This window comes from Trichosurus vulpecula, chromosome 3 (assembly GCF_011100635.1).
Source record: "Trichosurus vulpecula isolate mTriVul1 chromosome 3, mTriVul1.pri, whole genome shotgun sequence".
NCBI classification, from domain to species: Eukaryota; Metazoa; Chordata; class Mammalia; order Diprotodontia; family Phalangeridae; genus Trichosurus; species Trichosurus vulpecula.
Genome location: NC_050575.1, coordinates 431320899 through 431346159, shown reverse-complemented (window position 1 = coordinate 431346159; position 25261 = coordinate 431320899). Strand labels below are relative to the sequence as shown.

At 45.0% G+C, this 25261-nt stretch overlaps 1 protein-coding gene across 2 annotated transcripts in view; it reads right to left on the bottom strand.

The window, feature by feature from the left end:
* The window catches only part of LOXL2 (lysyl oxidase like 2), a 163247-nt gene that overhangs the window by 3874 nt on the left and 134112 nt on the right, over positions 1-25261 (bottom strand). For both annotated transcript variants that reach the window (XM_036752881.1, XM_036752882.1), the window contains 4 exons: positions 24442-24604; positions 18666-18909; positions 8865-8980; positions 7224-7360 (listed from right to left, as the gene is read on the bottom strand). In XM_036752881.1, the coding sequence (XP_036608776.1) occupies positions 7224-7360; positions 8865-8980; positions 18666-18909; positions 24442-24604 (660 nt within the window). The remainder of the gene's footprint in view (positions 1-7223; positions 7361-8864; positions 8981-18665; positions 18910-24441; positions 24605-25261) is intronic.

Genomic DNA, 25261 nt, shown 5'->3' with positions numbered 1-25261 from the left:
AAAAATGCCAGCTATTAATTATGACTGACGCATACTAGTTTTCACTTTCTTATAGTCCTTCTTTCATTTTTTTACATGGAAATGTTTTGCATGATTGCGCATGTATGGCCTATATCGGATGGCTTGCCATCTCAGGGATGGGCAAGGGGAGGAAGGGAGGGAGGGATAGAATCTGGAACTCACACTTTAAAAAAAACAAATGTTAAGCATTATTTTAACATACAATTGGGGGAAAATACATATTTTTAAAAATTATTATTACAGAAAAGGAAACAGGCCTGAGGAGTTAAGCTGTTTGTATAATGTTACACACAGAATCATAGAACAAGAACCGGAAGGATCCTCAGAGACCATCTATTCTGATTTCCTCAGTTTACAGATAAGGAAACTGAGACCCAGGGAGGTGACTTGCCCAAGGTTACCTAGGTAAATGGTGTGATTTGAGCCCAGGTCCTCTGGCACTTTCTTCTTGTACCATACTGAATGCTGGTTCTCCTGATTACTAGCAATTAACTGTGGGCAAATGCTGTGTGAGTTTCTTCATTTATAGAATGAAGGGTTGGGGGAGGTAACCTCTAAGATACCATCTGGCTTTAAATTCTGTGATTTATTCTGGATTGAGCCACTGGGACTGTGTCTCAAGAGCCATTCTATTGCGTATAACCTTTATACTAGTGACCTGGCCCAAAGAGCTCAAAGAAAGATGCATATGTTCGAAAATATTTAGAGTAGCTATTTTTTTTAGGGAGAAGAAGCCTATTATCATCTGGGGAATGGCTAAATAAGTTAGGGGTATGAAGGTGATGAAATACTATTGTATAGAAAGAAATGATGAAGGAGTGGGTTTCAGAGAAACCTGGGAAGATTTGCATGAACTGATGCAGACTGAAATGAGAAAAACCAGGAAAATAATTTCTACAATAGCAACATTATAAAAAAGATGTGAGAACTCTGATCGATGCAATGGCCAACCCTGATTCCAAAGGACTGATGAGAACACATGACGTCCACCTCCTGACAGAGAGGGGATGGACTCAGGGGGCAGAATGAGATATGGACTTTGGGACGTGGCTCAGAAAAGAATTTGTTTTACTTGACTATATATTTGTTATAAAGGTTTTGCTTTTCCCTTTTTTTGTTCAGTCAGAGTTAGGGAGTGGGAAAGGTTGGAAATAAATGCATGACAGCTAATATGGAAATGTAACTTGCATGATTTAATGTGTATAATCAACATATTGCTTGCCTTCTCTATGGGTGGGAGAGAATTTGGAACTCAAAATTTTAAAAAATGAATGTTAAAAAAATTTTACTGTAATTGGGAAACATTTAATGAAATAATATTTTTAAAAAGAAAATAAATGCCTGTTAATGGAAAAAATCAAGTTAAGTTTTAAAAAAACTAATTCTACGGCTCTTATAAACTATTTTCTTGAGTGAGCATGGTTCCTGAGTGGACCATTAGAAAGAACTTGCCTTTTTTAAGCATCTCTTCCAGTGTCTCTCACAGCACAAACTAGGTATTTAAATGTTTGTTGAATGAATGAATTTGGGTACTATACACATGTTTGGGTTAGGGCTGGCCTGACTGGCCTCTGAGATTCTATGAATTAAGTGGGTGGGACAGGTCACTTGACAAGGCAGGGGAGGCCAGAACCAGTCATTGGGCTGGCAGCCTGTCAGTCATCTCTGCTCTAGAAAATGGGCTGAGAGTTAAGGAGACCCTGCAGATGTCAGGAACTTAGCAGAGTGGGGGCTACAGATTTGGAAACAGGACTGAAATGAGGTGGAGAGAGTCCAGTGAAGGCCCTGCTTGGCCCTTCTTTGTCCCTATCCCTCTCTTCTGAGATCACCATTGATTTCCATTGGATGTATCTTGTATGTACAAACATTTATCCGCCTCATTAGACTGGATCATGCTTTTGCTTTTCTTTGTATCTCTCAGCTTAGTATGGTGCTAGAAATATACATAGTAGGTGCTTAATAAATGTCCACTGACTGTCAGGGCCACAGGGCCACCAGCTACTCTGGAATAGTGGGTTGTCCTTCCTGCTCAAAGAGGACCACAATGATATCACAGTGAGTCTGACTGCGGCTGCTCAGGCCAATATGGAGGCTCAGGCACAGGTTGGGCACAAATGGTCCGTGTGAACATTTGGGGTGGAGTTGTCTCTAAATTTGTGTATTTTGGGTTTCTTTTGAGCTACTGACGTTCTGCTTCACTCATAGAGCACAGCGCCTTCTCTGAGAGGGCATGCCATGCTGAGTGGTCCTATGCCAGGGCTCCCCTATCTCACAGACAATTCCAAAGTTCTTCAGAAAGACCTTGAGAGTGTCCTTGGATCACTCCATGACCTCCATGTGAGTGCTTGCCTTGTGGGAGTTCTCTGTAAAAGTCTTTTAGGCAAATGTACATTTGGCATTCAAACAACGTGGCCAGCTCATCTATGATCCCGAGTATGTAAGGTGGAATTTGAACCCAGGACTTCCCAACTCCATGTAGCCACATAAGTAGGAAGGGCCCACCCACCCAGCTCTGCTCTCTAAGATCTCAGCAAACTCTACTATTGCTAAGCATTGTTATTTCTCTCTCTCTCTCTTTCTCTCTCTCCCCTTTCTTTCTCTTTCTCCCTTTGTTTTCTTTCTTTTCTTCTATTTTTTCTTTCCTTCTTTTCTCTTTTCTCCCTTTCTTTTGAAATCTTTCCTTCTTTCTCTCTTTCTCTTTTCTTCTTTCTTTCTCACTTTCTTTTTTCTTCCTTTCCTTGTCTTTCTTTTTCTCTTCCTTATTTCATTTCTCTTTTTTCTCCCTTTCTTTCCTTCTCTCTCTTTTCTTCCTTCCTTCCTTCATTCCTTTCTTTCTTTCTTACTTTCTTCCTTTCCTTCTCTCTCTTGCTTTTCTCCCTTTCTTTTTCTTTCTCTTCCTTCCTTCTCTCCTCTCTCTCTTTCTCTTTCTTTTCCTTGTTTCTCCTCTTAGTTCCCCAAAAGTCCTTCCTTGAAAGTAACTGCTGAACTGAGGACTTGCCCACCTCTCTATTAGAAGAGAAGGAAATCAGAATGCCAGGGACCAGGCATGGTGTGTGGCAGGTGTTCCCCAGAAAATGAGAGAGACACACACAGAGAGAGAGAGAGACAGAGACGTGGAGAAAGATTTTCCCTCACTCAAGGGCAGGGAAATGGCTGTAATTTCTAAAAGAATGGTGATGACCATGAGAGGCAATTGTGGTATAATGGCTATAGAACGTTGGCTTTGGAGTCCCTAAGGCCTGGGTTCAAGTCCCACCTCTTACACATACTGGCTGTGTGACCCTGGGCTAGTAACCTGACCTCTGTGCCCCTGGCAGCTCTTTTAGACTAAAAAGCTGCAGATCAGTTAGTTGTCAATCCTCACAGAGCAGAAGGAGTTGTCATCAGGCAGCTACTACGGTCAATAAGCATTTATTAAGTACCTAATGTGTGCCTGGCGCTGTGCTAATCACCAAGGATATAAAGAGAAGCAGAAACAAGGGTCTTGCCTTCAAGCAGCTCACAATGATGAAATGATTCTCCCAAGCTAAAATGATAAACAGTGAGAATAACAAGAATGCTGATGATAACAATATAAATGATGAAACCTATGATTTCGTTATCACAAGGAATTCCCAGGTGAGGAAATTCTCTGTATGTTCATTATTTATTTATTAATTACGATTACTACTACTACTGACGGTACAGCATACTGATCCTCATCCTTAAAAGCTGAGCCCTGCTAACAGTAAAACTAAGGTCAGAGGGGACAGCCCCACTCACCTCATCGCACCAGGCCCAGCTTATTGGGGCAGAGGCTGAGTCAGCCTCTGAGATGCTCATCCCAGCCTGACCACCTGCAGCCTCTTTTATCCCAAGGTTGACTGGGACCCTCCCAACCCTGAGGCCAGACTGCTGTGCTCAGCAGAAAAGTGGGCTGCCCAGAGGCTGGGCCCACCCATGGTCAGCTCTCCCACTTCCCCAGCCTGGGGCGATGGGCCTTCTGCTGGACTCTGCAGACCCAGCCTTCATGGTGCGGTTTGATGTCCTCATCAAGTGGGCATCAGGCCCCCTGTCCCTCTGAGCTCGGGCCACTCCCTTTGGCCCAGGACGTGAGTATCCTGCCTTATGAATGCCCCACTTTCCTTCCCCAGTTTTTCCACTGTCTCCCTCCCCCCACCCTCTGGAACACCACAGTGATTTACACTGGAAATGTCCAACACTTTGGAATATTCATTCATAACCTGGCACCTCACTGGTGTTATTTAAACACACACACCAAAGGGGAAACGTCTGGGAGAAGTTTGCAGGAGCCGGTACAATACGCCCCATTCTCCCCTGTGCTGCTTGGCTCCCACCTCCTCAGGTGACACGGAAGAAAGACTATGAGACAGGACGTTGGCAGCCTGGCTTCTAATCCTGCTCTGCCTCATAGGACTCTGTGCCTGCTCATGAGTCCCTGTGACTGTCTCCTCTTCAGGAAGAAGGCCAGAGAATTCACATCTCCATGCACCTTCCAGGTGTGTCTAGTTCTTTGTAAATATGTCCTCATTGGATCCTCACAGCGACCCTGAGAGATAGGAGCTGGTATTATCGCCATTTCACAGATGGGGAAAGTTCAGCTGGGAGAGGTCAAGTGACATGCCCAGATTTTCATAACCAGTAAGTGAGAGGTAAAAAAACCCACTGGATTTGGACTCTGAAGTTCTGGGTTCAAATGCATTAAATAGAATAGGGGACAAGGCCTTGACCTGTGACATCATTGTTACAGAGCAGTCCCAGGCGAGGAAACTATCGTACCAGTGGAAGTCAGGCACCTTCTCTCTACACACACACACACACGCATGCACACACATAAATATGCACATGTGCACACATGTACATATACATCTATACACACATGGACACACATATACATGTATAAATGCACACACATGTATGTATACATATAAATATACACCTGTGTGCATATGCACATATACACAAATGCACACACACACACACACACGCACGCACGCACTACAAAGACCTTTGAAAGACTTGGGAACTCATCGGTGCCCATGCCAATCCTGGTTCTACAATGCAGCCTGCACCTGCTTCTGAGAGAAAGGAGATGGGCTCAGGAGCAGAATGAGACACCCTCATTTCTGGATGTGGCCAATCTAGGTACTTGGTTTGCCCAGTTATTCATATTCATTACAGAGGTTTTGTTGTTCCTTCTCTTTTTCAATGGGGAGGGGTAGGTGGGAGGGAAAGAAAATAGATTTTTGTTCACTGGAAAAATTAAATAAAAGTCCAGTGAGACGTATGCGTATAATGACATACCGTCCATTCTATATGGATGAGTGGATGGATAGACACACATACCTTGATGCTGATGTGTTAAATATAAAAATGACTCCTCAGACGTTTGATGGGCCCTTCTCTCTCTAAGTCTGTGGTTCTGGCTGTCCCTGAGCAGAATTGCCAGGCTGGCTCATTCCTGCCCTCCCTCTGTGGTCACTTCTCCAAAGGTGTTGAGATCTGTCGGCAGGGTGGGGGAAAGGACTGGGCCCTGGGCTGGCCACATTCCTTGGAACAGTCTCAAAGCTGGATTGCACATTCATGGTTACCCACCATGCTACCCGGCTGGGCAAGGGGAGTGGGACATGAAGAGGAGAAAGGCTCGGAGAGACACGTCTACAAAGCTGTAGGAGCGTACATTGTCTGCCCAGTGGGGAACAGCCTCTTGGGCTAATTCCCACAGTCAGCACAGACTGGACCAGCTGCCCTTGCCTGGTCCCCTCTTCTCTCCTGAACCCATGCCTTTTTGTGGGGGTCAGCCCCCAGGTTTCTCCTCTTTGCCTGTAGATAGGAACCACAGAGATGCAGCATTAGGATGACCTTAGCACCCACCCAGGCCCAGCTCACCTGCTACCTTTACTACAAAGCCCGGCTGATTCTCCAATGAGTAGCAACCATTGCCTCCTCCAATCTCTTGTTTGACCTCACTGAGGCAGCTAGGGGGTACCAGGAAGACTCATCTTTGTCAGTTCAAATCTGGCCTCAGATACTTCCCAGCTGTGTGACCCTGGGCAAGTCACTTAACCCTGCTTGTCTCAGTTTCCTCTTCTGTAAAATGAGCTAGAGAAAGAAATGGCAAACCACTCCAGTATCTTTGACAAGAGAAGCCTAAATGGGGTCATGAAGAGTTGAATGGGACAGAATAGCAACAGCAGGCTCTTAACACTTGGATTATATTTGTCTATGGCACAGTTTATCCTCTCAGTGGATTATAAGCTCCTTCAGAGCAGGGATTATTTTTTTCACCTTTGTATTATACGATCATATGAGGGAGTGCAGAAGTGTCAAACCAGTGGCCCCAGAAAACAGCCCAGAGTACAGCCCGAAACAGATGAAAATGGGATTGGGGAATATTTAAGAAAACAAACAAACAAATAAAAATGAAAGTACAATACAACAGAGATCGTGTCCATTTATGGTTTTCAAGGTCATCCCGTGGGTTTCTATTAGAGTCTGACACCAGTCCAGAGTGTATAGAGCTGGCTTTGGAGCCAGGAAGACCTGGGTTCAAGTCTCCGCTCTGACACATATTGGCTGTGTGTCCCTGGACAAGTCACTTAACTGACCTCTCAGTTCTCCAAGACTGGGAATTGCAGAGAAGGTCCTGACCTGCATTAGCAGAAGGGAACCAACTGTACCAGAGAAATCACAGGGCCAGTCCCCAGACTGCTCCTGATTTCATTAGAGCCTCAAAACCACTCTGAGGTGACCATTCACTCTGTTTTCAGGATGAGGCACTGAGGGCTGGAGCAGCATATTAACTTGGATATGGTCAAATATATACATATGCGTGTATATATACATATATGTATGTGCGTATAGATATTTGTGTATATATGTATGTGTGTATATGAGTATATATGTATATATGTGTGTGTATGTATGTATACATGTATGTATGTATGCATGAGCAGGACCAGAAACTCTGGAGTCGTAGGCTGCTGCTGGAGGATGGGGGGAGGGAGCGGGCAGGGCCTGCCTGGAGGATTAGTCTGGGCAGGGTGGGAGGGCATGGTGCCCAGCTCCTACTGCAAGGGGATAGACAGGACATCAGGGCAGGCTGTTGCAAGTGAGAAAAGTCAAGTTCCTCCTCTCTCCCTCCCCAATCCAGCTGCTCTTCTGGATTGGGAGGGGGAAGAGAGGGTCTCCTGAAGCAGTACCTGGAATAAATAGTCCCCAGGGGGCACATCGGTAATGTCGACCCATTGGCAGTCAATGTCGTGACGGTAGATGTCCCAGCAGCCCAGAGTGATGCCCTGCTCACCGAAGTTGGCGCATTCATAATTCTTCTGGATTTCTAGAGAAAAAGGCCAAGACATAAGGGACTGTGTTCTCTTCCTTAGTTACTCCTTCCACTGACATGCAGTAAGCACATAAATGCTGCTCAGCACACCTAGGACACTTTGAAAGGGCTGTTCACTGGCTGACTCCCACCCCAAACACTGTCTGTCAGCTCTCTATCTCCTCTCCTCTATCTCTGTCTCCGTCTCTCTCTCTCTCTCTCCCTCTCCCTCTCCCTCTCTCTCTCTCTCTCTCTCACACACACACACACACACACACACACACACACGCATAACTAGCTGGAATCTCAGCCTTTCCACAACTAATAGTAAGTGTCAATTGTATGGTACAAACAAGGATGTGTAAACCAGCAGCTTGGAAGAGCCTGCTCTGTTTTCTCAGCACAGCCAGATCCTCCCCATCTTTCCAGGCCCAGCCTAACTCCCACATCCTTCAAAGGGTCTTTCCCAATAGCTGTGGCCACAGTGACCTCAGCTCCTCTGGACTCCCAGTCTGTACCCTACCCTCAGGCCACATCACGTAGGCTCATACATACTGTGACAGATCTTCTGTCCATTTAACTCATTTATCACTGTTTGTCTTTGTTGCATGAGAATGTCTTGTTTCTCTAACTAGACTGAAAGATCCCCAGGAGCAGGGGCCAAGGGAGCCTTGTTCCTCCAGGCTCTTAAAGCAGTCTCTCTGCAAACACTGGGGTTGAGGGGGATGTTGGTGACCAATCTGTGCCTCATCTGGAATTACCGAGGAGTGGCCCTCTAACCTTGGCTTAAAGACTGCCAGGGACTGAATGGTGAGCCCCTACCTCCTGACACAGCCCATTCCACTTAGGGCCAGTTTCCACTGAAAGTTTTCCCCAACATCCAGACCAAACTGGCCTCCCCCATGGATGGTCTAATCCGCCTTCCTCACGTATCCAGCCAGATACTGGAAGAGACCTCCCTCCCAAGGCAAATTACTCTGGCTCTTTGACCTTAGGAGTGAGGAATTAGAAATCTGTAGCCTGAAGAAGGGAAGACCTCAGGGTCTCCCTCTTTGAAGGACTCTCTTATGGAAAAGGGGTTAGATTTGTACTGCTTGGCCTTGAAAGGCAGAACTGGGAGCCATAGGAAGAAGATGCAAAGAGGTGGATTTAGCTTAGATCTGTCTGAGAGTGTCATGGGCCATGACAGTAGGTAGTGAGTTCCTCATCACTCACGGTCTTCGAATGGAGGCTTGATGACCACTCTTTGGGGATGTCATAGAAGAGATTCTCAGCCACATACAGCTTAGATTAAATGACTACTGAGCCCCTTTCCAACTCTAAGCATCTGTGAACCTCCATCTAGCATAGGCAAAAGCAGGGGTGGGGGGAGGTGTTTTTCCTAGGCTTGGTATGGGGGTTGTCATGGTAAAGGTATGACCTTGAAGCCAAGTCTGACCCTTCTGGGGACTCACTTGCCCTTCTCCTCTCCCCATTGCCCAGCTCTCTTCTCCTCACCCAAGGCCAGAAAGGAGCCCACCTCCTTCACACTCTGTGTCTTCCAAGCAGAAGCTGGCTTTGTGGCCTTCGGCCACCTTGGTCCCATTGAGGTTCAGCAGATCATAGTGGGTAAAAACTTCCATGCTGTGGTAGTGCCTAGGGGAGAGAAGGAGAAAATTAGCCCCCACTGACACTCAAGGCACCCCACAGGATCATTGATCCAGAGCTAGAAGGGACCTTGGGAGGCCACCTCCACCCCCCCACCATTTTACATATGGAGAAACTGACAGGTAGAGAAGATCCATGATTGGTCCAGAGTTGCACAACTAATAAGTAAGGCCGGATTTGAACTCACAAAGAAGAATCTTCCTGGCTCCAGGCCCGGCGCTCTATTCACTGAGCCACCTTGCTGCCCAGCGTTAAAGAGCACACTGTCTTAAAGCACAATTTTTAGCACCTTCTGCCTTCTGCTGGGGGTGCCATTTTGTATTTTCCTTTGTTTCATAGGTCATGAGGCCAAAGAATTCATTACCAAGTGACCAGCCTACTGGCAAATGAGTCTTCTTATTCTTAGCTAGCCTGGCCCACAGAAAGCAGACTTGGTCTGTTGCTGGGCCCATCCTCAAAGCTTTTCCAGAGGGACAGTGGGCTTGTGCCCACTGACATAGTCTTGGAGAACCCAGGATCCTCAACATGGCACCATGTCTCATCAGAACCAGATTTGGCTATGTGGCAATGATACAAGACACAACAGTGTCTGAAGAGTTAAAGGTGGGTATCACCCAAAGGGAAACATCAAGGGCATGGTGAGTGCGAACAGGTGGTGAAATACAACCCCTGAGGAACTTTGATGAAGAACTGGAATAAAAGATGGCATTAAAAGTTTTCAGTTGAGAATCAGATGGAAAAATCCCAGAAGATGGGCTGGTCACATGGGAGCGAGCTCCATGTCTCACTGGCCTCCTCATGATGCCAAGAGAAGAAAGGGAGGTTCAAATCCTAATTCCTCTCATTATTTGTGTGACCTCAGGCAAATAATTTCACCTTGCCATGCCTCAGTTTCCTTATCTGTAAAATGAAGACATTGGGCTGAGATCTGGAGTTGGAATATCTAGGTTTGAAAACTTGGCTCTGACCCTTACTAGCTTGAGGGGCCTGCCTTCTTATCTATCTATAAAATGAGGGGGTCTTTCTAAATCAGTCGTCCCACCCTCATTTGAGGTGGCGCAAAATTTGTGGAAAAAGATCATGCATGACGGGAACATGAAATAGGCTAGTCACGTATCGAGAATGTGATTAGTTCAAATAGTCTTGTTCAAGCTTGGGACTCTAAGCCTCTTTGGACCTCAATTTTCCCCATTTGTAAAATAAAAGAATATGACTAGATGATCTCTGAAGTACTTTCCAGGCTCACTATCCAATGGAAAAAACTCTTTGTCTCTTCTCCACAGGCGTATGGATTTCAGAGGGCACCCAAGAATAGAGGGAAAGAGCATACTTTTTGAGGCACAAGTGGTACCTTTTCCTTCTATGTTTTTAGGATTAAACAGCCTGCCTGAGAATCCTAATTCTGACTGCCTACTGGCATTGGGTAGCATTTCCCAGGTCAGCCAGGTTTTTGTGGAAGACATCCCTGAGCAGTGAATGCGCCGAGAATATTCATTTTGTGGTAGCCACAGGAGAAGCGGCTTTAAAAGTGGCTATTTTAACTTCTCCCTGGAGCAGACCAAGACCTTGGGTCTGACTCAGTGCCTAAAAAATGTCTGCCTCATTCAGAGATGGGTTTATGTTCTCATGTTTACCAGCTGGGAGGACCAGAGAGAAATCCGTTTACATTTCACTGTCTAAACAGAGTCTAGCCCAAGCACAAAGACAAACAGTCTAGTGAAGAGAACGTTCAATCCAGGACCATTCCTCCTTCCCCACCCTGGGCCCCTGCCTCTTCAGGATAGCCCCTTTCCTTTCCTTCCCTTCCCCAAGACTGTGGTGACAGATAGCAGCTTGCAAAACCTTAGAACAGCTGGAGGCTTTTTGGAGGACACTTAATCCTGAAGAATCAAGGTGGTGGGCTCTGCCCTCCATGGAGGTCTTCAGGCAGAGGCTCAAGCCCAGAATGCTTCAGTGGGAATTCCTTTCAGGTATGGGTTAGACTAGCTAGCTGCTCAGATTCTGTGATTCTGGGTCGGAGGGATGAAATTGGCCCTTGTAGAACTATAGGATTATGTATGTAGAGCTGAAGGGAGGCCGTAGTTAAGTGTCTGAAAGCCTGTCACATGAAAGGGGATTAGAACCACAGAATCTACAGAATTTTGGAGTTGGAAGAGACCTCAGCATCCACCCAACCCAAACCATACCTGAAAAAGAATTCCCTCTAAAACATTCCAGAGAAGTGTTCACACTCACTAGCTGTGGCAAGTCATTTAAACCCTCCAACTCAGTTTCCTTGCCTGTAAAATGGATATATTATAGAATTTACATCTCAGGACTGTTGTGAGGGTCAAAGGACATAGATGAGATAGCATAAAGCAGTTTAGCTCAAGATCAATGTTATTTATTGTTGTGGTTATTATGATATTAGTACAAATCTGTCATTTCATTGGTGTAGAAAGCTTCCTCCCTAGCCCCCAAAGCCCTTACATCAATGTAGATCAGCATCTGCTTTGTAATATACAATCTTAGAGAAGTCCCAGGGTGCTTAGAGGGGGAATGACTTGTCAAGGTCATTCAGTTGGTGGCTGAGGCTGGATTTGAACTCAGGTCTTCCTGACTCCAAGTCCACAGCTCCATCCATTGCACTATCTAACTGTATTTAAATTTTTGAAGAGCTTCTTTTGTGGAAGAGGAATCTGACTTGTTCTCATTGTCTTCAGAAGAGAGAACAAGGAATAATCTATTGGCTGGAAATTACAGAGAAGAAGACATTTTGGTTCAGTAACAATGCTGCTAGGTGCAGAAGGAGCTGCCTCTTGAAGGAGTGAGCTTCTTCATTACTAGAGATGTTCAGGCAAAATCTGAGTGACCACTTGCTGGGGACATTGTAGATGCCAACCCTGTACTGCCTGGATGATCGATTCTATGTCCTTCCAACCCAAAGATCTCATAGATCTGGTGCCAGAGCCACCCTGAATTTGCTGCCAAATGATGATCAGTGAAATGTCCATCCATGGGTGCTTGAGAAGTCCCATTGACATAGCCTGACCCTCTAGGACAAGAGCAGCTAACCCGACCCAGGGCAGGAGCCAGAATTCACCAATAGCACCCATAAGGGACCTCCATACACTTTATCAACATTATGAATGAATGATGACTGATTAAGCATTTATTAAGCAAAAACAAGCAGGCAAGACAGTCCTTGCCCTTGACAAGCTCACATTTTAAGACTAGGAGGACCAGCTGAATGAATTGATGCGAAAAAAATTACTTTGAAATAAAATTTTGTTTTCTTTGCCTTATAGATAAAAAAAAATGCACCGCATCAATTAACCCAACTTGGTCCTTCAATGTTTTCTTAAATGCTGGTACTTCTAATGTTAATGGGAGAAGTCAGCACATAAAGGAGACCAGAGGAGGGTGTTTTGGGCAATGATGTGGATGTCTGGATCTGGGCAAGGAATCATCAGGACCCAGGGTCTCTGGAGCAGAGGCCAAAGGGCTTTGTCACTGTGCTTTCATGCGGCTCAATACTATGACACCATTTTAACTTTTTCAAAGCATATGATACTATCTTTAATCCTCGTGTCGACGCAGCTTATGGGGACCATCATTTTCTTCATCCTTCACACGGATATAGACCACAGGTTGGCTGGCTTCGCTCCGAGTGCCGACCATTTCAATCTGAGCCCTTGTATTTCAGTACTCTGACCCCTCAAAGGTCTGTAACTTTTTGGTGAGGACATTCCCGCCTCCACCTCAGACCATAGCCCCTCCAGAACTTAGCAGATGGTCTCTGAGAACTTCTGTGGCCAACAAAGTATCTTCTAGAAAAATTCCCTTCTATTTTCCCTAGAAAAAGGGATGGAAGGGATGACTGCGTGCTGCCTTAATTGGGACTGCCCTCCCTGTCCACCCCACCCAACAGCTGACCGAGACGCCCCGCTGGCCACTTAGAAGCTTCAAATAAATGAGACTATGTGCAAAAAGGTAGATGACAGCTTTGGGGTTAGAGATCAGAAGAAATTTTTCAATGACATCTCCATGGGCCTATTCTTAGAAGGGGGAGCGTTCCTTGTGCGTGTAAATATATGTCCCATATAGCCTCCTACCATGTAATCTCTGGGTGTGCTTCCATATGGATGGCATAGATGATAATTATACTTTACTTACATATGCAGGGGCAGATTCAGCATTAAGATATCTGTGGGTTTGTCCTTGGCAATCCATATGGTTTTTAAAAATGAAATCCATTAGGCACCATGGTACTAATATCATTCACCAGGGGAAACCTATGTTTATTCATTCAACAATCATTTATTAAATGTCTACTCTGTGCCAAATACCATGCCAGGCAATGGGGGGGGGGGTGTTACAAAGGCCAACATGAAATGACCCCCACCCTTTGGCAGCTTACATTCTGACACTATGTGCCAGGCACTGTCCTGGACATGGAGTATAGAGATAAAAATGAAGCAGTCCTGCCCTCAGGGACCTTTCATTTTATTGGTGGTGAGGAGAGTGGAAAAGAAAGGGGAAAAGATAGGTAAATTTGAAACACACACAAAGTAAATGGAAATAATTTCAGAGCAAGAAGGGAACCAACAACTAGAGGGATGAGGGAGAGACTCACATCAGAGGTGGCATTTGAAGGAAAAGAGGGATTCTTGTAGGTAGAAGTGAGGAGGGGACCCCCACTGCCCAGATCACCACCTTTTTTTGGTGAAGGGGCTTGTAGCTCAATGAAACCAGAAAAGGCAGACAGGTCATAGGAGAGAGTTCTGCCAAAAAGTGATCCACTGGAAAAGGAAATGAAAAGCAATCTAGTTCTTTGCCAAGAAAACCCCATGGATGGTACTAAAAAGAGAAGACATCAGAAGGTAAGCCCCCCAGGTCAGAAGGCATCTAACATGCTACTGGAGAAGAGTGGAGGAGCACTCCAAGTAGCTCCAGAGAGAATGAAGCGGCTGGGTCAGAGCTAAAAGGAAGCTCAGCTGCAGATGCATCTGGTGATGGAAAGAAAATCCAATGCTCTAAAGATCAGTGTTACACAGGACCCTGGAATATAAGATCTATGAAGCAAGGGAAACAGATGTAGTCAAACAGGAGGTGGAAAGATTAAACCTTGATATCTTAGGTGTCAGTGAACTTGAATGGATAGAAATGGGTGTAATTAATTCAGGAAATCATTGTGTATACTACTGCGGGAAAGAGTCCCCTTAGAAGAAATGGAGTAGCCCTCATAGTCAAGACAGGGGTGAGAAAAGCAGTACTCCAGTACAAACTAAAAAATGACAGAATGAGATCTGTTCGAACCCAAGGCAAACCATTCAACATCAAAGTAATACAAGTGTATGCTTCAAACATTGATGCTAAAGAAGCCAAAGGGGATCAGTTCTATAAAGACCTACTACATCTTCTAGAAAGAACACCAAAAAGAAATGTCACTTTCATCCTAGGGGAATGGAATGATAAAGTAGGAAAGAAAAATTAATTGGAATAACAGGCAAGTTTGGCCTTGGAGTACGAAATGGGGCAGAGACTAATAGAGTTTTGTCATGATAACTCCCTGGTCATAGCAAACATTCTTTTTCAACAACTCAAGAGGTGCCTCTAAACATGCACATCACCAGATTATCAATATTGAAATCAGATCGATTATGTACTTTGCAGACAAAGATGAAGAAGTTCTACATAGTCTGTTAAAAACAAGACCTAAGGCTGATTGCATCTTAGATCTTGAGCTTCTTATTGCAAAATTCAGACTTAAATTGAAAAAAGTAGGGAAAACCATGGGACCATATGACCATATATGACCAAAACAATATCCCTTACACATATGAAGTGGAAGTGACAAATAGATTTAAGGAATTAGATGTGGTAGATAGGGTGCCTGAAGAACTATAGACAGAAAGAAGTTCACAATATTGTACAAGAGGCAGCAACAAAAACATTCCAAAAAAAGGAAGATCAAGAAAGCAAATTGGCTGCCTGATCAGCCAAATAGCTTAGGGAAGAAAGAAGGGGAAAGGGAACAGAGAAAGGGAAAGATATACTCAATGGAATGTAGAGTTCCAGAAAATAACTGGGAGAGATAAGAAAGATTTCTTAAATGAACAATGCAATGAAATAGAAGAAAATAATAGAATGAGAAAGACAAGACATCTCTTCAAGAAAATTAGATATATAAAGGGAATATTTCATGCAAAAAGAGCATGATAGAAGACAAAAATGGAAAGGACTTAACAGAAGCAGAAGAGATTAAGAAGAGGTGGCAAGAATACACAGAAGAAATACATGAGAAAGACCTTAATATCACTGGTAACCATGATGATGTAGTTACTGATCTGGAGTCAGACGTCCTGGAGAATGAAGCCAAGTGGGGCGTTAGGAAGCATTGCTAACAATGAGGCTGGTGGATGTGATGGAATTCCAGCTGAGCTATATAAAACCCTAAAAGATAATACTGTCAAAGTACTGCATTCAACATACCAGCAAATTTGGAAAACTGAACTGTGGCCATGGAACTGGAAAAGATCAGTTTATGTCCCAATCCTAAATAAGGACAAGGTCAAAGAATGTTCAAATTACCAAACAATTGTGCTCATCTCACACAGCAGCGAGTTTATGCTTAAGATTCTGCAAGCTAGGCTTCAATAATACGTGAACCGAGAATTCCCAGAAGAGCAGGCTGGTTTTCAAAGATGCAGAGGAACTAGAGACTAAATTGCCAACATTCCCTGGATTAAGGAGAAAGCAAGTGAGTTCCAGAAAAACATAGACTTCTGCTTCATAGGCTACACTAAAGCCTTTGACTGTATGGATCATGACAAATTGTGGCAAGTCGTCAATGAGATGAGAGTGTCAGATCATATTACTTGTCTCCTGAGGAATCTGTATTCAGGTCAAGAAGCAACAGTTAGAACTACACATGGAACAACTGATTGGTTTAAGATTGGAAAAGGAGCATGACAAGGCTGTATACTGTCATCTTATTTATTTAACATATGCAGAGTGCATCATGCAAAATGCCAGGCTAGATGAATTAAAAGCTGGAATTAAGTTTGCCAGGAGAGGTATCAACAATCTCAGATATGCAGACAATACCACTCTGATGGCAGAAAGTGGAGAGGAATTTAGGAGCCTCTTGATGAGTGGGAAAGAGGAGAGTATAAAAGCTGGCTTGAAGCTTAACATCGAAAAAAACTAAGATCTTGGCAACGGATCCCATCACTTCCTGGCAAATACAAGGAGACGAAATGGAAGCAATGTCAGATCTTATATTCTTGGGCTCAAAGATCACTGTAGATGGTGACTGCAGCCATGAAATTAAAACACGCTCCTTGGAAGGAAAGCTACAGCAAATCTGGACAGCATACTAAAAAGCAAAGACATCACCTCTCTGACAAAGGTCCATATAAGTCAAAGCTATTGTTTTTTTCAGTAGCAACATGTGTCTGTGAGAGTTGGACTATAAGGAAAGCTGAGTGCTACAAAATCAATGCTTTCGAATTGTGGTCCTGGAGAAGAGAGTCCCTTGGACAGCAAGGAGATCAAATCTGTCAATACTTAAATAAATTAATTCCGACTATTCATTGGAAAGTCAAATTCTGAAGCTGAAGCTTAAATACTTTGGTGACATGACGAGAAGACAGGACTCATTGGAAAAGACCCTGATGCTGGGAAAGATTGAAAGCAAAAGGAGAAGGAGATGGATAGATGGTGTCATGGAAACAACAAACATGAACTTGGACAGATTTCAAGACATAGTAGAAGAGAGAAGGGACTGGTGCACTGTGGTCTGTGGGGTCATGAAGAGTTGGACACAATGGAATGACTGAACTACAACAAGAAGAAAAAGAGAAGGGATGGTATTTGAGGCTTGGGGCACACTCAGTACAAAGGACAGAGTTGGTGTATGGACGGCTGTGTAATGGGAGCAGCTAACAGTAATACTCACGACTTCTATTGATAGAACCCTTTAAGGTTTGCAAAGCAACATATATATTATCTCATTTGATCATAAAAGATGAGTTTGGAGGGAGCACAGAGCGCTTGAAGGGGAATGAGCTGCCACAGGCCTGGCAAGGAGCTAGTACTGGGTTGTAATCAGTTTTAAACATCAAATATAGGGGCTCGTAATTCATCCTGAAGGCAATATGGCCAAGAGGTATGAGGTTTGGGGATGACTTGGGTCCAGCAAGATCCAGATAATCATTCTAAAACGTCACCTGCTAATGACATCCTGCCCCTGCTCTCATTAGCATGAACTCCAAACTGGAAGGATTGTTCGTGCAGGGAAATCACAGCCTTCTGGGGTCAACACCATAGTTGGCACAATGGGTCCTAGCCTTGGGGGCAAATTCAGTCAAAGAGGAGAGGATGGCATTGTGCAAGAAGGCAGAGCAGCTGCGGGTCCAGCAGGGCCACAAAAGGGGCCCTCCATCCCCAGGCAGTCCAGTATGCCACCCGCCCCATACTGATGAAATCATACCAAAAATAAAAATAGCTTCCATTGCACATTTCTCAAGGCCTTTACATCTGTAAAGTGCTTTTCTCAGAGCAGGCATTATGAGGCTGGAAATTCAAATATTACCCCCTCCATTGAGCAGACGAGGAAACTGAGACTCAGATAAGGGATGCGAGAAGGTGATAAACTGGAAAAAGCCGTGAATCTGGCAGCAGAGAGTCTGAGTTTGCTCTAATACTTACCCCCTTGTGTGACCGAGCACAGATCCCTTCACCTCCCAGGGCCTGTACTACTATAGCTATCAAATGGAGGGCCCAGGGTGGGTCATCTTAGGGCCTTTGCTACATGTCTGTCCTAGGATCTGCCCCACTTTAGGACTTCGGCCAGCCTGCCAGATCTGAAGTCTGGCGTTCTTCTCACATAACCTAGCATAACCTCATATAACCTGTGCCAATCAGGCAGAGATATCTGACACCTTCTCTGCAACGTACAGTCTTAGAGAGTTGTTCTGAGCGCTGAGAGCTTAAGTGACTTGCCCAGAGTCACATAGCCAACGTGAGTCTGGGGTAGGACTTGAACTCAGGTCTGTCTGGCTCCACATACTAGTTGAGTGACCTTGGGTAAGTCGCAGCCTCTGTCTACCTGTTTCACCAGCTGCAAAATGGGGATGATGACAGCCCCTCCCTCCCAGAGCGGTTGTGAGGATCCCTTTGTAAAAAGCACACGGCGAGCACCATGTGAATGTCAGCCGTCCTCATCGTTGTGGTTGTTGTGGCTGTCATTAATCACCATTTTATCACTGTCATCATCATCATTTATCACAATAATTATCATGGCTCTTTTATCACTAGCTATTCTGTATCGTTGTTCTGCACTAATTATCATGGCTCTTTTATCATCCTCATCATTAAATATCCTCACTCTTTATCATCATCATAATTATAACTTATATCGTCATCACACATCACGACGATAATTATAACTTACCATCGGTATCATGATTGTATATGACAATAATCATTACGATGATAGCTCCTATATATCATTATTACTGTTGCTGCTGTTTCTGTTGTCACTACACCACATCCAGACAGAAGGAGAGGGCAAATGAGTTAGGATGAATGCTCACAAAGCCCATGGAAGGAAGCCTTGGTGACACCTCCCAGGGGGGATGTGTGGGGAAGTGACGGGGACAGGGTGAGGGGAGCCGCGGACACTTGCCTGTGGCAGTCATGCCAGATCCATGCATGGCGGCCGTTCTTGGGACGGAAGTCCGACTGGCCATTGTTGTGAATCTGGGAGGAGAACCGAAGTAGCCGGCGGTAGCCTGTGGTGGGTGAGGTCTGGGCAGCAGAGGATGCCAGGCAGTTCTCCTCCATGGCGCACTGAAGCATTAACATGGGCCGGTCCTCGAGGTATGTCGTCTGCTGGACGAGCTCGGCATTGAGGACCAGGTCAGGGGCAGCTTCCATGCGCCAGGAAGGCAGAGAGGGTGACCCGGCCCCAGGGTGTGAGGAGGAAAGAAAATGATGAAGCACAATTAAAGCAACCAACAGAAATGTTGAATCTCCTTGGGTCCGCCTTCAGGGACTCCCACCATTTGGTGCTAACCTATCTTTTTTTTTCTCTCCACTTACCTTTTCTAGTTACTTCACTCCATTAAGACAATGCTCCAACCAAAGTGGATTATTCTCTATCCCTCAAACAACTCCTCAACTTTGTTTTTCCACATTATTCCTTGTGTCTAGATTGACATGTTTGCCATTCCCTGAATTTCAACCTCTTGATGATTTTATGAATTCACTTGAATTCACGAAATCGAAGAATTTTAGTGTAGGAAGAAACCTTAGAGTCTGTCTGGTCCAAACTCGACAGGAATGTTTTCTCCTGTACAGTATCCCAAAGAGGAGGTTGCCCAGCCTCTACACTAATAGGAGTAAGACTGTCCCATAAAGTAGGCACAAGAGTGCCTGAAAAAGAGAGAGAATGTTCTGAGATCACACACTGTATTTTCAGATCCTTACTTCAAGGTGAAGTCCGCCTCTAGAACTTCCACCCATCACTTCCAGGTCTGCCCTTCAGGCTGAGAAGAACAGGGCTGGCCTCTCTCCTCCATGTTTTATTTGGAGGGGCAGGGTGGAACGTGAACTCTTAGAGAGCAGGGACTGTCTCGATTTTCCATTTCTATTCCCAGCACTTAGCAAAAAGTGCTAATAAGTGCCCTTCCATTCCATTCCATCTCAACACACTGGTCATTCTCCTCTGGACACTTGCTTCATTGCTGGTGTGATTCCATAAATGTGGCACCACGAATTGACCAGCATATTCCTGGTTGTTCTCTCTTTCTTTCTTTCTTTCTTTCTTTCTTTCTTTCTTTCTTTCTTTCTTTCTTTCTTTCTTTCTTTCTTTCCTTCTTTCTTTCTTTCCTTCTTTCCTTCTTCTTTCCTTCCTTCCTTCCTTTCTCCTTTCTCTTTCTTTCTTTCTTTCTTTCTTTCTTTCTTTCTTTCTTTCTTTCTTTCTTTCCTTCCTTCCTCTCTTCTTTCCTTCCTTCCTTCTTCTCTTTCTTTCTTTCTTTCTTTCTTTCTTTCTTCTTTCTTTCTTTCTTCCTTCCTTCCTTCCCTTCCTTCCTTCCTTTCCTTCCTTCCTTCCTTCCTTCCTTCCTTCCTTCCTTCCTTCCTTCTTTCCTTCCTTCCTTCCTTCCCTCACTCCCTCCCTCCTTCCTTCCTTCCTCCTCCCTTCCTCTCTCCCTCCTCCCTCTCTCTCTCTCTCTCTCTGGTTAATTAGTTTATAATTTTTAAACCATCTATCAATGGAGTAGGAAGGAGAGAAAGGAAGGGAATTTCTACCTAGCCCATTTAAATTGCCGCTTCTTTCAGAAAGCCTCCCTTGATTCCGAGTGTTAGTAACTTTCTCCCTCTTCAACTCTCAAATCTACCTTTCCTGCCTCAATCTTTCTGCTAACTTCTAATCTCACATCTTCAGCTGCCTTTCAGATATCTTGAGCTGGATGTCCAGTAGACATCTTAAATTGCTATGTCCAAAACAGATTTCATTAACTTTGCCTCAAGCCCTGCCTGCCTCCTACCTTCTCTATTACTGTAGAGGGCACCACCATCCTTCTCATGCCTCAGGCTCCCAGACTACTGCTTATCCTGGGTTCCTCCCTCTTTCTCATGCCTCCCCCATATCCAGGCTGTTGCCAAGGCTCGTGGATGTCACCTCTGCAGCATCTCTCCAATATGCCCCCTTCTCTCCTCTGCCCCCTACCCTGGTGCAGACCCTCATCACCTCCCACCTGGATTATTGCAATAGCTGCTGGGGGTGGGGTCTGCTTCCAGGCTCTTCCCTTCTAGTCCATCCCTCATTCAGCCACCTTCCTTCTCCAACCTTTTCAGTCTTCTTACAGCTTATTCTTTGGCACGTACTCTTTGTCCAGTGACATGGACCTCCTGGCTGTCCCACAAACAAGACGCTCCCTCTCTCAGATCCAGGCATTCTCTCTCGCTGTCCCGCATGCCTGGAGCATTCTCCTTTTGCTCTGGTTCCTGACCTCCCTGGCTTCCTTTAAGTTCCAACTAAAATCCCACCTTCTACAGGAAGCTTTCCCTAATCCCTCTTCCTTCCAGTGTCTTCCCTCTGTTAATTATCTCTTATTTATCCCATGTATATAGTTTGTTTGTACATATTTGTTTGCATGTCGTTTCCCCCATTAGACCGTAAGCTCCTTGAGGGCAGGGCCTGTCTTTTGTCTCTTTTGGTATCTGGAGCACTCAGCACTGTGCCTGGCAGAAAGAAGGAGGAAGCATTAAAGATGCTCGCTGAATGGCTACTAGACCAGCAGCTTCAGAGGCCTCAGTGTCGAGAAGTGGACAGAGCATGGGACCTGGAAGCAGAAGAGATCTAGATGCAGGGTGATCTTCTGAACCTCTGTCTCCTCATCCATAATATGGAGAGAGTAACATCTGAGGGCCCTCCCTGCCTCAGGACTATGAGGCTCCCAAAGAGTGCTGCAAACTTCAGAGGCTCCATAAATACCAGCTATTGTTAGAGTATTGAGGGCAGGCCCTTCGTCTTATCTGAAGTTCATATTCCCCCACAAGCCCCTGGCAGAGGGCTGAGCTAGGTGACCATGTCTGCATACAGTAGGCTCTGTCTAGCTACCTATCTGTCTATCTGTCTGTCTATCATCTGTCTATCATCTGTCTGTCTGTCTGTCATCTGTCTGTCTATCATCTATCTGTCTATCATCTGTTTGTCTGTTTATTCTATCCTGTTTATCTACCTATTCTGTTTCTCTATCTTATCATCTCTTTATCTGTATGTCGATCATTTGATTGGTTAAATTTGATTCAGATTATATATAGAATTCAGATTATGTTATAATCCGAATCAAATTTAATATAATGTAATCTGAATAATATGTAATATATTCTATAGTATGTTACACAATGGGCAGCTAGGTGGCACAGTGGATAGAGTGCCAGGCCTCGAGTCAGGAGGACCTGAGTTCAAATTTGGCCTCAGAAATTTACTAGCTGTGTGACCCTGGACAAGTCACTGAACCCTGTTTGCCTCAATTTTCTCATCTGTAAAAATGAGCTGGAGAGGCAAATGGAGAGGCAAATTTGGAGACCCCAAATGGGGTCATGAAGAGTCAGACACAACCAAAAAATGACCAAACAACAACATATTACTAATATATAATAATATAATCTGAATTATATATGTGTGTACATACACATACATGCACATCAGATTATATATAGTATCTGAATAGAATTTAATTGAAACTAACTCAAATATACCATCTTCCTGATTCCAGAGCAGGGATAGTGGTTGGAACCACCAACCCACATCTATGTCCTTGGGTTTGTTTGTGTGTTTTTAATAATCGGAAGTATGGCATAGTGGATAGAATGTAATCAAAGTCAGGAAAGACCTGGGTTCTGCCTCTGACACGGCATGGCTATCTGATGCTAGACGAGTCACTTAACTGCTCTGTGTCCCAGGCTCTTCCTAAGATTTCAAGTTCTAGATCTCAGATCTGCACCAGGAAAGAGAGTTTCCACATGAGAAGTTCCTCAAACTGATGCAGTTCAAGGTCTGTCCTTAAAGAACTGCCCCCTACCACACACACACACACACAAATCACAGAATTTGGTGTAGTAGAGAGAGTGCTAGGTCAGGAGTTGGGAGACCTGGGTTCAAAATCTACCATTGCTACTTACAGGCAGATCAAAGGAGAACAGATGTGGAAATGCTTTGTAAGTGAGTAAAGAACAGCAAACTGGGAAGGGCTCGAGAGGCAGTGTGGTTCAATGGAAATCTCCTGGACTTAGAAGCTATGAATCAGTGATTAAAGAGCTTTCCCATCCATAGGCCTCAGGTGGGGCCAGTTAAGGGAGGTTTGATTAGAGACAGGCCTACACCCTTTACTTACTAAATGCTAAGCCCCAGGCCTACACCTTTTCACTGACTGGACATGAGGCCCTCAGGACCTAAGAAGAGTGTATATACCCAGAAGGTAGCCATTAAGAATTGAGAATTCAGCCCAAGGAGAAGAAATAAGAACTCTGAGACAACAGAGCTGAGAATCTGCAGACTAGCAAGCTACAGAACTCAGAGAGCTGTGAAGAGACAAGAAAGAGCTGCAGAGAGAATGCAGAGCAGAGAGTAGAGACCAGAGAACTGAGGGGGGAAGAGGACACAGGCAAGCAGACAGTTGGGATTCGTGAGTGTTTATGGGAAGGCCCCAGCAGCGGGGAAGGTTACAGGATTGTCTAGGTTCTTTGCTGTAATACTGTGTTATAATTTCTTTGTTGTTACATTGAGGTGGACTTACTAGTTTTGGAATACAATTGGTGCTATGTCAAATTGGAATTACTGGTTTTGGGATTTGATCCTCTGGTGTCTAAATAAATGTCATACTTCCCCTGCCTTCTACCTAGAGAATCTCTTATACTTTGCAAATCTGAACTATACAGGCATGTTCATGGTCAACTGCAAGGTCATGGATCTTGCCTTACTGATACAGAAGCAGAAGATCTGGGTTCGATGTCTGCTACTGCGGGCTCTTTGTGTGATATTGGGCAGATCACTTTACTTCTCCTCTGGGCCTCAGTTCCCTCAGCTATAAAATGGGCATAAGGCTACCTGAGGCACCCGCCTCACAGGGTCGTCAACAGGTTCGAGTAACATCTGTGACAAAAGAGCACCGTATAAAGTTCTCTGACAAATGACAATGATGATGATAAAGGTGATGATGATGGTGATGGTGGTGGTGGTGATGGTGATGATGGTGGTGGTGATGGTGATGATGGTGGTGATGGTGATGGTAATAAAGAGGATGGGGAAGAAGAAGAGGAGGATGATGCTATGGGAGGATCGGCTATCAGGAATTAGTTGGTTCACTTGGAAATGCCTTAATGACCTGTGGAGGTGGTGGGGGGAGTGCTTCCTTACCCTGAAATTCCTTTCTTTTGATGACAGTTGGATTTTCTGATCTCTCTCTCTTCCAGTTGGGTATGGAGGTCACAGGATCACAGAATTTAGAACTAGAAGTTTCCTTAGAGATAATCTAGTCCAACCTTCTCATTTTTTATGAAAGAAGAAACTGAGTCCCAGGGAGGTGCAAGTGACCTGAGGTTACACAGATAGTTAGTAGGAAAGGTAAGATTTGAACTCAGGTCCCAATTCAAATCCAGTGCACTTTCCACTGTGTCCTGCTGCCTCTCCTATTTCCCCTTACAGCATGGTCATTTAATTCAATTGAAAAAACTTTTACTTATTAAGCCCTTACTATGTGTGTCAGGCACTGTACTAGGCACTAGGAATACAAAAACAAAAGGGAGACAGTTCCTGTCCTCCAGGGGCCTACACTCTACTAGGAGAAAGAACAAATACCTAGTAAGAGCCCCCCCCCCCCCCCGCCGAGAATCCAGGTTCTGCTTCCGCTCCCCTGCAGGGTGGGAAGGGATGGGCATCAAGAGCCACTCACTTTCCGAGCAGGCGACGCCGGCAGCGTGATGCCTGCCTTGGGGGCAAGCCACGTTCTCTCCATGGTGGCGGCAGTGTGACAGGGCCATCTCTGTCCCGGAGCACTTGACCCCGCTCATGACCACAGTGTTGGCGTCGATGTCCCCGTGCCAGTACCAGGTCTCCTAGGCCAAGGAAGAAAGGAAAGAACAATGTACTGAGCTGCGCTTGCCCTGTAGGGGGAGGCCTGTCCTTGTTAGCTGCCCTCTCATAGGAGCTTCTTGGTAGCCTAGTGATGGAGGGGGGAAAATGAGGCCCGTCCGACCCAACAAGTGCTGACTCTGTGCCAGGCACCGTGAGGAGTTGAGATTACAAAGACAAAAGAGAAATGCTGTTTGCCTTCAAGTTCACATGCTGTTGTGTGGTACAGAGGAAGGAGCCCTGGCTCAGGGGTCACAGGACCCAGGTTCAAATCCTGTCTCTGATGCTTACTTACCCATGTCACCCTGACCAAGTCACCTAACTTCTATGGGCCTCAATTTCCTCCACTGTAAAATGAGGGGGTTGGACTACATGGCCTCTGAGGTTCCTTCCAGCTCTAGAGTCTGTGATCCTAAGGACCTATTATGGTAATATGAAAGAGAGACGAATGAACCATGAGGCAGAGTGGGCACAGTTAGCCACAGGGTCAGGAAGGCCTTGGTTGCCTTGGACATTCCCTGACTGTGTGACCCTGGACAATTGCTTACTCTCTCAGTGCCCCCAGGAAACTCTAAGACTAACAGTCTCAGGGAAGGTGCTGGCCTGCATTGACAGAGGGAGTTTTCTCACTGAGAGTTTTC